General features: G+C 36.9%; 1 protein-coding gene across 1 annotated transcript; it reads left to right on the top strand.

Moving 5' to 3' along the window:
• The first annotated feature begins 430 nt into the window (after window positions 1–430).
• On the top strand, window positions 431–1,363 carry LOC127223617 (olfactory receptor 10J1). Its single transcript, XM_051186322.1, has one exon. It carries the CDS (start codon window positions 431–433, stop codon window positions 1,361–1,363), a length of 933 nt encoding a protein of 310 aa, XP_051042279.1.
• Window positions 1,364–13,613: the final 12,250 nt, after the last annotated feature.

Here is a 13,613-nt window from a genome sequence, read left to right as displayed (position 1 = left end):
TGTCCTGTTTAGCTGTCATCTCTTAGAGATCTGACTTTCTGAAGAAATAATCAAAGGAGTGAGTCTAGGGAAACAAGTGGTTGGGGACGGTAGCTGGTAGAAGAGGAGAGAAGGGGAACTATGGTCAAGCTATATTATATGAGAAGAAAATCTATTTTCAATAAAAAACAAAATACTTTTTGGAAAGCGCACATCACCATGCCTGGCTTTTACTTATGTACTTGTAAACAAAAGTCCTAGTGATTGAACTTAGAGGGTCATGCTTTGGAGATGAGGACTTTATGGATTGAACTTCTCTACATTTCCGTCTATGAGTTTTTAACTGACTCTGCAATACAGGATCTCTTTTCTCTGCAGTGTAATCGGGGTCATCTCTAGCATTAAGACACAGTGTTCACCTTCTCTTTATCTTTCAGATCTCAGCTCCTCGATGAAGAGAACAAACTTCACAGGGGTAAGAGAGTTTGTTTTCCAAGGCTTCTCCAATTTCCAAGAGTACCAACTCACACTCTTTGTTGTCTTCTTTGCCCTGTACCTCCTGACTCTGGCTGGCAATGTCATCATCGTGAGCATTATCCGTATCGACCACTACCTTCACACCCCTATGTATTTCTTTTTAAGTGTTCTCTCCACTTCAGAGACATTTTACTCCCTGGTCATTATCCCACGAATGCTTGGTAGCCTTGTGGGTCTGAGCCAAACCATCTCCCTGGAGTGCTGTGAGACACAGCTCTACTTCTTCCTTGGATTTGGAATCACCAACTGTTTGCTGCTAGCAGTCATGGGTTATGATCGATATGTGGCTATCTGCAACCCACTTCATTATCCCATCATCATGAATTGGAGGGTGTGTGTCATTCTGGCATCTTCAGTCTGTGCCACAGGGTTCCTTCTCTCTCTAGTTCAGGCTGTGTCAATTTTCAGGCTTCCCTTTTGCAACTCACTTATTGAACATTTCTTCTGTGATGTCCGACCTATTTTGAATCTGGCCTGTGAAGTGCCTGTCATCAATGATATCTTGACATTTGTTCTCACTTTACTGGTCATTACCGTACCTGCCACTTTCCTATTCATCTCCTATGCCCTCATTATTTCCACCATTCTCAAGATCACCTCAGCTGATGGCTGGAAGAAAACTTTTGCCACCTGCAGCTCCCACCTCACTGTGGTTGTCATCCACTATGGTTGTGCTTCCATTGTCTATTTCAAGCCCAAGTCAGAGAACACCAGGGACCAGGACCAGCTGATCTCGGTGACTTACACTGTTATAACACCTCTACTAAATCCTGTTGTTTATAGTCTGAGAAACAAAGAAGTTCAGGATGCCCTGAGGAAAGTGATGGGTAGGAAATCACTATTATAGTTGCTAATTTATGTTCAAACAATTTCTTCCTTTTTCATATGGAATGCTATAGGTAAAATTATGAAACCAGAGTCTTGTGTGATTAGAGGTCTCATATGTCATAGCCAGGGACAGGGCTAGGACAAAAGAAGAGCTAGGAGTCAGCCTCTAATAATTATGTTTCATTTCTTCAACCACTTTGTTAACATAATAAAAACACAGGTCACTTTTAAGTGCACAGACAGTCATTGGCCCTACTCCAGAAGATAATTACAAGGTCAAAGTATGATCTTATGTTGGTTTTGGGGTTAAATTTAAAAGAAGCAATCTATTTCCTGTTGAATTATAAACCACACATTAAACATTACTCAATGGAATATTCTCTTAGTATAAATTAGACGCTTGAGCAATTGGAGAGTACAAAGGATATGTACAGATATCTAACTGCCTTGTGTTTTAATAAGATAAGCAATAAGATCTTTTAAGAAATGAATTTGAGACAAGCTAAAACTTCCTAGACCAACTGTCTTCACAAAGCCACACATGGAACTCCAAAGGAACTCTACATTTCCTATCTGCCACTGGTAGAACTCTCAATGAAGAGGAGCTAAGGAAATGTCAAGAAGAGGGAAGGAGTCATTAAATGGAAAACTTTCTAATCAGCATAGGATAGACATAAGAGTCTGGCCATATCACCTGAATACAAGTGACTTGGTTGATTCGTTGCTTCTTATTGTTGAAAGCCAGATGGAGGAGAAGGGTTTCTGGAGATGATAATAAAATCATCTTTCATAGAAAATAATTTTTTAAAGTATCAGAAATGAAGATGAGGTCCTTGAGGGAGAAGATTGCTGAGAAGTCTGTGAAATTGGTGAAGCAGGAAAGGTTAGGAAGAATTGTCTGAGAATCTCCTGAGAGTTGAATGACAGTGTGAAATGTCATGGTGAAGAGGGCTAAGAGGAACAGAAGGACTTTAGCACATGTCCTTCTGATTGAGCCCCCTCCTTCCCCTTGTAAGCCATGTTACGAAGGCAAGAACGGGAACTAAGTAGGAATTCAAGCCAGGAGAACTCCTTTGTGAAATAAATTAGATGATTCCATTACTGAGGCAAAACTAAGAAATGTAAATAGTAAGGAATTCTGATATGAAGACTGCAATAAAATTCAATTATCTGAACTAGAAATGAAAAAATAACAGACTATTTACTCCTTCTCTCCTCAAGAAATGAAAAAAGAACAATGGGGGTAAAGTTTAGATTCAATTTCTGAGAACAAAGCAAGTGATGAATAAAACTTTGTAATTAGCAGGTATACTTACTGAACAAATCAAAATATTTTTATTATTCTGAGAAATTAACTTCAGTATCCACAAAGAATACATGAGTGTACCTTATTCCCCCTGTAAAATGTTGTCAAACTGCAGAAATAATAAATAAAATATGCAGTCATAGTGCATGTAATATACTATGTATGCAGATAAATAAATCTAAAAAACTTCCACTCTTCTATCTGCATCGTAATTTAGAACTCCTAATACTACAGATGCAGGAAAAATTCCTTAGATTTTTTTTTTAAGTAAACCCAGTCGGTTATTGGTGAATAATCCAGGCTGAGTAATGAATAAAATTTGAAGTTCTTCTCTTTCTTTCCTTCTAATTTACCCCCACAATGCCCTGTAGTGATTCCAGTTCTGGTCAATGTTTGTTTCCCTGAAGGAAAATGAACCTCACCCATGCTCATTTCTACCTCTGTTTGTTAGAGTTCAGGAATATACTTGACCCACAGTCAACCTTAATGTCCTGCATTGAGAGGATCTTTCATCAGTGTGATTTCATGATCTTTCATCAGTGTGATTTCTGCAGTTGATGTCTTGCTTGTGTCCAGTCAGTGGCCATTCTATGCCCACCATCCCTCAGTCAGCCTCTCATAGTTCTAGATTGTTCTGCTGTATTTGTGGTCCTGTGATGTGGTGAGCTAGAGTCAAGTTGTCATCCTCAAACCATCCAACACCTCACTTACATACCCTTCCTGAGGATTCAAGCTTTTCTCAGCAGTCTCTTTAGAAAGTGAGAAACATTCACATTCATCTGGTTTGCTGACTCTTTTCTGTCCTTGATAAGGGCATAAAGATTCACCTGACATCAGGACCAAGAGTCTTCCTCCTGCAGTATCCCACAAAGAGCTATGCCTTCTTCTCCAAAGATTGTATGTCTTTATGTTATTCAAAGAGAAAAACCCCGAATTCTTCTCATCTCCACAGTTCACATCTTAATGTTTCACGCATAGAATACATTAGTGAGCATATTTTGCTATTCAAAATCATTCTCTCCAAACTATAAGAGGCTCTCCTATCTAGAAAAGTTTGCTAAATTTAAAACCTCTTTCAGTTTCAATACTAATAGTTCAGTTATGAGTTCTTAAAAGCCTGTTTTGAAATGCAGTTGACTTCCTCTCTGTATTCTTTTAATCTTTCCCTGGGACAAATAATGTCCCCTAGAACAATGTGGAATAACAATAACAATTTGAAAAACAGAAGAAGCTTTAGATTACCACAAACATGATTTCTACCCATAGTTTGTTTCTCTAGAAATTCAGAAATCATTTACTTTTCTTTTTTGGACATTTAAGGAAGGAAGGTAGGAAGGAAGGACAGACAGAAGGAAGGAAAGAAGCAAGCAAGCAAGCAAGCTCCTGTCATTAGCTCACTGTCCTTGAATAGATAATTCTATTTTAAAAATATAGCTCTCCAGTAGTGCCCAAGTCTCCATCAGAATGGAGTTTAATCTCCCTTCCCGCATGTTAACCCTGTCTGCTAGCTACATCTCCATCTGATATGTAGGATGAGGTTCTCCATCTTTCTAGTGGAAGAGAGGGCCTTTTCCTCTTTTTCCACACTTCTTGCACCTGAGAATGCATCCATTGGCCTGACAGAGATTTATTTTCCTGCTAAAAATGGAAAAGCCATAAGCAAAAGACTGTTAAATTACAGATCCTCTAATCAGTGGGTTCCCAAAACCAAAAGAACAAGTTTTATGTGTGAGGAGAACTGTAATGACCAAGTGTGTCACTGGGATGGAAGAGAGAAGAGACAGTGGGGATTATGGCGAAGACAATATACCTTTTACATATTTGAGATCATCAAATAACACATTCAATAAAAGCTAGGGAAAAAAGCAGTCTGTCCATCCATGATCACATTCCAGAAACAGTGTCTGTCTTCTGACTGTGTCGCAAGAATTATACAAGTGCGTGTAGGTACTGATGTTTTTGTGACGTTTGGTGAGATGAATGACAGGCCTATTTCCTTGATTAAGGGAGTTAGTCTAGAAATACCTAATGTAAAATGGACTCGATGGTTACCTTCCCCTTGCTTCCCTGATGTTCTCTGAAGGGGCAAGTTAATCTCACAGTGGGTGGTTTTATTCCTCTCCTCCTCCTCCTGCTTTCTCAAGAATATTTTCTTTTATCAAAACATCTGCATAATTGTCTAAGTATTTCTTTATTTTCCCTTTTTTTAACAAATATATTTTGATTACAGTTTCCCTCCCTCTACTCTTCCCAGTTCCTCCCCATTTTCCTTTCCATCTGAATCTTTTCCCTTTCTGTCTTTCAGTAGGAAAAAGCAGACTATTAAGAGATAACAATCCAACATAACAAAATAAAACATAATAAAATTAAACAAAAACCCTCTCTTCAAAGTTGGACAAGGCAAACCAACAGAAGGAAAAAGAGCCCAAAGTGGTCCCAAGAATCAGAGGCCTGCTCATTAACACTTTCATCACATATAAATATCAACCTAAAAGCTGTAACATGTATGCCAAGGACCTGGGACAGACCCATTTATGCCATATAGTTGTTGCTTTAGTCCCTGAGTTCATAAGAGCTTTGCTTGGCTGATTTAGAGGATCTTGTTTTCCTGCTGCACTCCTCCCTAGCTCTTACACTCTTTCTGTCTCCTCTTCTATGGGGTTCCCTGAGCTCTGACAGGAGGGGGTTGATGGAGGCATCCCATTAGTGCTGTGTTCCAGGTTCTTACTTTTTGAATAATGGCCATGTTTTGTTTTGTCTTGTTTTTGAGACAAAATGTATTTATTATTTTTTCTTATTTTACATATTGATCTCAGTTCCCTCTCCCTTCCTCCCTCCCTCCCATGCCCCCTAACCACCCCTCCCATCCCACCCCACCCCTACACAGGGAGGATGATGCCTTCCAGGAGGGATCATCATAATCTGTCAAGTCATTTGGAGTAGGGTCTAGGCCCTCCCTCCTGTCTCGATGCTAAGGGAGTATTCCTACATGGAAAATGTGCTCCCAAAGTCCTTTCATGCACCAGGGATACATTCTGGATCCACTATCAGTGGTCCCCTAGATTGCCCAGGCCTTCTAACTGAGACCCATGTTGAGGAGGTCTGTGTCAGTCCAATGCTGGTTTCCCAGCTATTGGTCTGGGGATCCATGAGCTCCTCCTTGTTCAGGTCAGCTGTCTCTGTGGGTTTCTTCAGCCTGGTCTTGGCCCCTTTTCTTATCACTCCTACCTCTCTGCAACTGAATTCCAGGAGTCGGCTCAGTATAAACTCACTCTTATCATAGTTGATTTCCTCATTGATGGCAATTCATATTTTTCTTTAAATATTGACATTTTTTAGGATTCAACCATTTTTTTTTCATTATAACATTTCCAGTGATAAAACATTCTTTTTGTTCTACTTCAGACTGGAACAACTTATATTCTGGGAATCTTAACATAGTCTTTGAATTTCAATTCTACCACATTTCTATTGTCATTCAATTGGTCAATAGTATTTTTTCTTAAATTTAAACTTTACTTTTAAACAGCATAACTTTTAAAATTTTACTCATACACTGTCATTCTTCTTTGGCTTTTTTGGTTATTAATAATATCATTTCATACAAATTTTAAAAGCAACAAGTTCAACTTATTCTTCTCAGAACACAAATCTTACAATCAAACTAAATTCTGATGGCAATTTATTCAAAGTCCATTTTACTAACAAATAAATTTACAGGAAATTGACTTAATCATTTTGATTCTCCCTTATTATTAAAAAAATATTTCCACTGGTCTGAGATCCCTGGTGAATCAAACATTTTCATATTTCTTTAAATTGTTTTAACTGTGATGGCTTTGCACTGTAATCTGTGTTTTTGTTTCATGTAATGTATGTGGTATAGATGAAGAATAATTTTTCTTCACAGATGTTCAATTGCTTTGGGCCAATTGTTGTTGAAGATATTTCATGATACTGTGCTTGCACCTTTGTGAAATGTCAATCAAGCAGCTGTATGTGAACCAACTTCTGAGTTGTCTGTGTTGCTGCAGTGACCTCAGGTCTGGTTTCTACCAGCTCCTCTCTCTGTGAACTAAACAGGTACTGTTAAGTGGTGTGATTCTTCTCACTTTTCTATTCCTTCTCCAAAGACTCGAGCTAGTTCAAAGCCTGTATTTTTAATCTACATTTTATACTAAGCTCTTCCATGGTCTACAAAAGTCTCACTGAAATGGGAATTCCATCAAATCTACAAATCAATCAGAAAAAAGTAATCTCAGCAATGTTTGGATCTTCTTATCATGAAGACAATATTTCTCTTCAAATTTGTAGTTTTCATCTAATTTTTCAGCACATAATTTTATACATGTATTGTTAACTATAACTGTACTTAGGTAATTCATTTTCCTTGGAAAAAGTATAAATAATTTTCTTTTGTATGTCTGTTGTGACTGTAGATGCATTAGAACTCCTCTGTGTAGCTCTGGAGAGCCTTGAATTCACTATGTATACCAGGCTATCCTTGTACTCATGATCTTTATGCCTCAGTATCCCACATGCAGAAATTATAGGCTTATGCCACCACACTTGACTGATAATGTATTAAAATTTTTATTTCATCATGCTTTTTACTGATCTGCCAAAACTGAGTTGATTTTTATGTTTTGATAATGTATGCTATTGTTTTGCTTAATTTAGTTACCAGGACTTTGGTATATCTTACTTCAATAGATAATTGAGTGTTTTTTTTAATAAAAATAAACATATATGGAATTAGAGAAGGTGTTTTTCTCCCTTTCTCATCTATATTATTTTTATTTCATCTCATTGCTTTATTCAAATGGCTTGAATGTCTGCAATTATGTTAAATAGTCTGATGGTAGGTATAGGTTTTTTTTTAAATCAAGCTGAGGTAATTATCATATATTCTTAGCTTGTGTAAAGTTTTTCTTATAAATGAGTGGTGGGCTTTGTTAAATGATTTCTCTATATCCAGTTATATAATCATAGATTTTCTTATTTAAAATGCTAATGTGATGAATACAAATGCTTGATGTTTTGAAATTGATCTAACTTTGCATTCCTGGAATAAATCCAGGATGGTCTATAATTCTTTTTATGCACTATTGGATCTATAATAATTTTTCTATTATTTTGTTAACATTTTGATGAAGATACTTCTTTATAAGCCTCAAGGCATAATTTTCTGATGAATTAGTTTGTCTTTCAAGCTTGTTGAAATTGCTAACATAAGGTTATTCAAACTATTTTTGTATTATCTTTTCATAGCTGATGGAGATATTTCTTCCTTATTTGTGGTACTTTTGACTTGTATCATTTTCCACTTATTTTTGTCAGTTTTATTACTTATCCATTTAGCTGATTATTTTTCAAGAACTTTCTTAAATATTTCTTCTATTAGTTTATTTATTTTTTCTGGGTTCTTTAAATCTATTTTTATCTTTTGCTTCTGTTCATATCTTTGTTACTTCCTCCCTTTTCTTATTGGAAACTTCTTTATTTCAAGCATCTTGGTGTAGCGACTCCACTCACTGATTTGTTTTGTATTAAAGTACTCATTTCAATATTGTAAATTCCTTTTTATATCACCGTTTTAGGTGTGTTCACATGTTATAGCATGCTGAAACTTTTATTCCTTTTTTTTGTATTTATTTTTTTTCCCATGGGACTTTTAAAAGAAGTATGTTAGTTCACTTCCATGTTGTTGAGATATTTCCCTGTTGAGGTCTGAGATATACATACATACATACATACATACATACATACATACATACATACATACACACACATACATTTTACCCTGGGTATTTTTCTGTCATATTATGAAATGCTGACTACTATGTAAATGTCTTATTTTAGGAGATAGTCACCTGGTTTTCTTGTCCTAATTTTGTGAGCTATGGTTCCCGAGATACTTTTACTTCTGAGTGGTTTTCTGTTATTTTGGTCTGTTTGTCCCCTTTGGTGTTGTGAGGACATCCCATGTACTCGCTTTATTTACTCTTACTCTTTTTAATCAGCATTGCGCACAACAGCCAGTATCTCTTAAAAATTAAAAATCATATCATTCCTTTTTTCCAGTTAAACTTATCTAATGTAGTTTCATTTTGTATAGAATAAAGTCTACTTTCCTCATGATGCCTGTGTGATGGTTGGTCTTTTTGATTGATAATTTTCATTCATTATTTGGCAATTTCATAATGCATATAGTATATCTTGATCATATTAATTCTATTACATGTTTCCCACCTCTAACCACTGTGGAGCCCCCTTTTCCCAACAAAAAAACCCTCCCTTCTTTCTGCTAAGTCTTTCTTGTCAAGTGACATGCTGACTTAATTTAGAGTTGACTGCATAAGCACGTACTAACTGGGACATGGGCCACTTCTCAGTAGCTACCCCACTGTAGAAAATGACTCCCCTTCTCCTGGCGACATTAACTGCCTATAGCTCTTCAGGAAGGAATAGTGCCTCACAGGTTCCTCCCCCATCCCTGCTGGAGCATTTATTGGATCAGTGCTGCATAATTATTACATATGGAAACTATAGCTTCTGGGTGTTCATCAGTGCAACAACCTTGTCATGTTTAAAACTTAACTTTTCACAGCCCTCCTCTTCATCCTCTAGCTTTAACACTATTTTCAGCCTCCTCTTCCACAATGCTTCCTAGGCCATAGGAGTGATACAGAGGTATCCAGTTTATGGATAAACATCACTTATTCCCAAAATATTGACAAGTTATGAGTCTCTGCATTGCCCACTGCAAAAAAGAAGTTTTTCTTCATAAGGCTGAGAGAGTAACTATCTATTTCCCTTGGGAACTTTTGAGCCTAGGTTTGGTTCCCAGCACTGTACATCTTTTTAAATTAATCTAGTTTGCATCCATTTTGATGTGACAGAACACTGGCCCAAAGTAAGTGGATGGGGTGCATTTCCATTTACATGCTACATTCCACACTATCAAGGAAAGCCAAAGCAGGAACCTCAAGGAGAGACTGTGGAGGAATACTGCTGTGGGTTTGCTTCCCTTGGCTTGTTCAACTATCTTTTCTATGCCACCCAGGCTTACATAGCAGAGATGATAGCACCAACAATGGAGAATTTTCTTAATTGTTAATTAAGTTCACTGCAGGTGAGGGTGACCCTTTCTCAGTCTTCTGGTCTCTTCAGACCCCAATTCTGCCATATGGGGCCAAACCTCTGCTTGTCTTCTGGATCCCTACAATCCTACAACTGAGCCTGCAACTTCAATAATAGTCTCTTCTGGACTCTCTTCAGAGAGACTCTCACCCAACCACACAGAGGAAGCAAGCCAGTAAGCAAAGCATCCTTCCATGGTTTCTGTTTCAGGTTCCAGCCTTGGTTTTGCTTGATGTCATATTATAGCCTGTAAGATGAAATATATCCTTTCAACTCCCAAGTTGCTTTTCATCAGTGTTTTTTCCTAGTGACAGAGAAGCAAACTAGAACAGAAGTTTGTACCCTCGTGCCCCCATGCCATTCTGATGGAGGCAATTCTTCAGTTGAGATTCTGTCTTCTCAGGTGTGTATAGTTGACAACAAAAACTAACTAAGATGTAAATGAACACAATCTAACATAAATTTGATGACACAAAAGACACAAGGAGAATGACTGAGGGGTTGTGATGGGTAACAATATAGTATAAAAACAGAGGGCTCACACATAGGGTTCAGTACAGAAAGTTTAATACTGAAGCAGAAATTCACATATACATGAGGTATGTTTCTTTTAATTGCCTTGAATTCTTAACAAAGTAAAGAAGTTGTCTACTGAAGAAGACAAGAGGATGAAAGGTGAGAAATACAACAGGGTTGCCCAGCAACATCGATAACCACTTAATGTTAAATGTCATGAATTTTAATTAAGACCAGCTATAATACAAAATTTTTTCTTGCCAGTTAAGTTTAGTTACATGGGTGCTCTATGCAAGGCTAAAATCTGATTTAACTAAGCTTGGTATTGTGGTTGGTAAACAGGGACACAGAAATCAAAGGTAAATGCAAGGCAATGATTAAAATATTAGTCTATTGGATTTATACAGGGAGGAAGAAAAAGTCAGGGCAGAAGAGATTCTAAAAGTGAAAAAAAAGCAGACACAGATGTAGAATGAAGGTGGTTGTAAGATGAGCTATCATTTAGGTTTGGATGGCATGGGGAATGAACAGAAAAGGGAAGACATGATTTAATTGGTCAATATATGGGGCTAGTCAGGCATGGTAGCTCATGTATACAGCCTCAGTACTCAAAAAAGGCAGAAGCCAAAGGAGAGCTACAAGTTAGGCCAACCTGGATTACAGAGTGAACAAGACCTTGTCTCATAAAAACTGAACCAACCAAAACCCAAAACCCATAAGAATAAGAAATATGTATTTTCTGCATAAAAATTCTTCAAACTCTACTCAGACTTATAATAGTAGATAAGTATGATTAAACATTGTTTTGCAAGAAAGCTTCATTGTTATTTATTTACTTTACTTTTTGCCATTTGTGATGATGAGTCTCTTTAAATTCCTGAGAGTCCAATGGGAAACTAATGAAAAGAAATCCGAAAGAATAATAATGTGAGGAACATCTAATATACAGAAACATAAGGTAGTAAAATATGAAGAATATTTACTTTTCCATATATGATGTTGAGAACCAAAAAAATTATATCAATTTGGTTTTAAGAAGTTCACTTAACTTTGTTGCTCACAACCAATTAAATTTTAGATGAGTCAAATATTAAAGAATAAAAAGTGAGGAAGGCAGCATGTGTAGCTCTAAAAACTAATCTTGGGAGTTAGGAGGGCCCTGTTAAGCACTAATCAAAATGCAAAAGCAATAAAGTCTGTCAAGAGATAAATACATAAATACAATACTGACAAATTTTCGAAACCATAAGCCTAGTAAAGATGACAAATGGAAGAAAAATATCTGCAACATGTGTAATAAAGGACATATTTTCTTATCATAGAACTCTTATAAGAAAAGGACAAATAACACACAGTATGAAAAATGAGCAAGATATGTAAATGGACATTTGCAACAAATGAAGCACAGAAGCGAATAAGCATATAAAATATACTGAGAACATTCACAAAGAAATCAAAATTCAAATAAGAAATGTCCCATCTTTGCTTCTTAGTTTGCCAAAATTTTAAAGTCATAGTGATGTACAAGACTGATAGAAAAGTGCTCACGAACCTTCATCAGTGTTGCTGGGTGTGTCAGTAGATACATCCTGTTCTGGCTTAAGTTTGGTGGTATGTGTTGTATTTAATGTATGTATCAGTGAGTGTGAAATTTTAGTTTTGGAAAAGTATCTTGTAAGTACATACTCCAAGAAGTGGATAGTTAAAACAAGCTGTAATTCCATCTTATGATCTTCATAGTTAGGGTAAGCCAGGTAAGTGTGATATTGTTAGAAGCTTCTGTGGTGATTTGTAAAGACATCAAGAGTGCATTGCTTTTATGGCAAATGCAAGTATCACAGCAGTGGATTAAAAAAGAGCATGTTTGAATGACAAAGAAAGGTCACATGGAAACACATGTTCACACATATGGTATCAATACAGAGCACTTCTAAATCAAAATTTGTTTTTCATGTGACAGGGACTAGCAACTTAGAAATGAGATGACAATATGGAAAGGGAGAGCATTATGAAACAATCTGAGTCATTATTTTGAAGTTGGCCCTCCCAAGATATAAACTCAGGATGTTTAAAACATTTTTGGGAATTTCATTCATACATGAATTCTTTAACAAACCTATCCTCTATTCCATCCCCTCTAACTCTTCCTATACTCTGCACAACTTCATGTAATCTTTTTTTAACCCACTGAGTCTTCTTAATGTGACCAGTATGTACCTGAGTGTAGAAATGTTTAGTCCAGCATGGGCAGTCTTTTCCTAAAGAAAACTGACTTTCTTTCCCCCAAGTAGCTATAAAGTACCAATATCTCCTCAGCTGAGAGTGGGACTTCACAATCCCCTCCCCAGTCCATGCTGGAATTATGGATGACTTAATTCTGTACAGATCATATGCATACAACTGACACCTGTTATGGGATCATGTATACCTCTGCCCTGTAACATTGAAAACGCACCATTTCATAGCAGTTCCCTATTAACTCCAGATTTTATAACCTTTCTTCCCCCTTCTGCAATGGCCCCCAAGCCTAAAGGGAAAGAGTACTATATAGATGATTTAGATACAGATATAAATATAGATATGGATATAGATATAAGTATAGATATAGATACACACACGTGTGAGTGTGTGTGTGTGTGTGTGTGTGTATGTGTGCGCGCGCGCGTGTGTGTGTGTGTGTGTGTGTAGCCCAGTTAGGACAAACCACTTTAATCTCTTATTCTCTGCACATTGACCAGTTGTAGGTCTCCTCTCATTATCAACTGCTATCTACTAATATGAATCTTTTCTGGTTAGGTTAGAGAATTTCATTACTCTCTGTATGAAGATAACTATTTAAGGGTCTGGAGAGATGTCTCAGAGGTTAAAAGCCCTTGTTACTCTTACTGTGGACTTGGATTCAGTTCCTAACACCTACATGACATCTCTCAATGACCTGTTGTTCCAGTCCCAGACGACCAAAGCCTTCTTTTGGCATCCTTGAGCATGCTTCTTCTGCCCTCTTTGGGCTTCTGTATGCTCATGGTGCAGATAAAATCATACAAGAAAATGAAAGTACACACACACACACACACACACACACACACACACACGTGAAATAAATCAATCTTTTGAAAAGATAAGTATTTAGTGTAAGGCTATGTTCATTTTTCAGAATAATAGTAGTAGTTGTTCCTTACTGTCTGTGACCTACCTAGCTACCAGTTCTTGGCCCAGTGAGCAGTGTCAGGAATGAGTTCCAAGTTGTAGAATTTAGAAATCAAAAAGCAACTAGTTATTCTCATAATATTCACACAACTATTGT

This window comes from Phodopus roborovskii, unplaced genomic scaffold, assembly GCF_943737965.1.
Source record: "Phodopus roborovskii unplaced genomic scaffold, PHOROB, whole genome shotgun sequence".
Classification (NCBI taxonomy): Eukaryota; Metazoa; Chordata; class Mammalia; order Rodentia; family Cricetidae; genus Phodopus; species Phodopus roborovskii.
This window is presented reverse-complemented; position numbering and strand designations above follow the sequence as displayed.

Excerpts from the sequence above, each read along its gene's own strand:
- LOC127223617 (XM_051186322.1), top strand. The coding sequence starts at position 431 with ATGAAGAGAACAAACTTCACAGGGGTAAGAGAGTTTGTTTTCCAAGGC.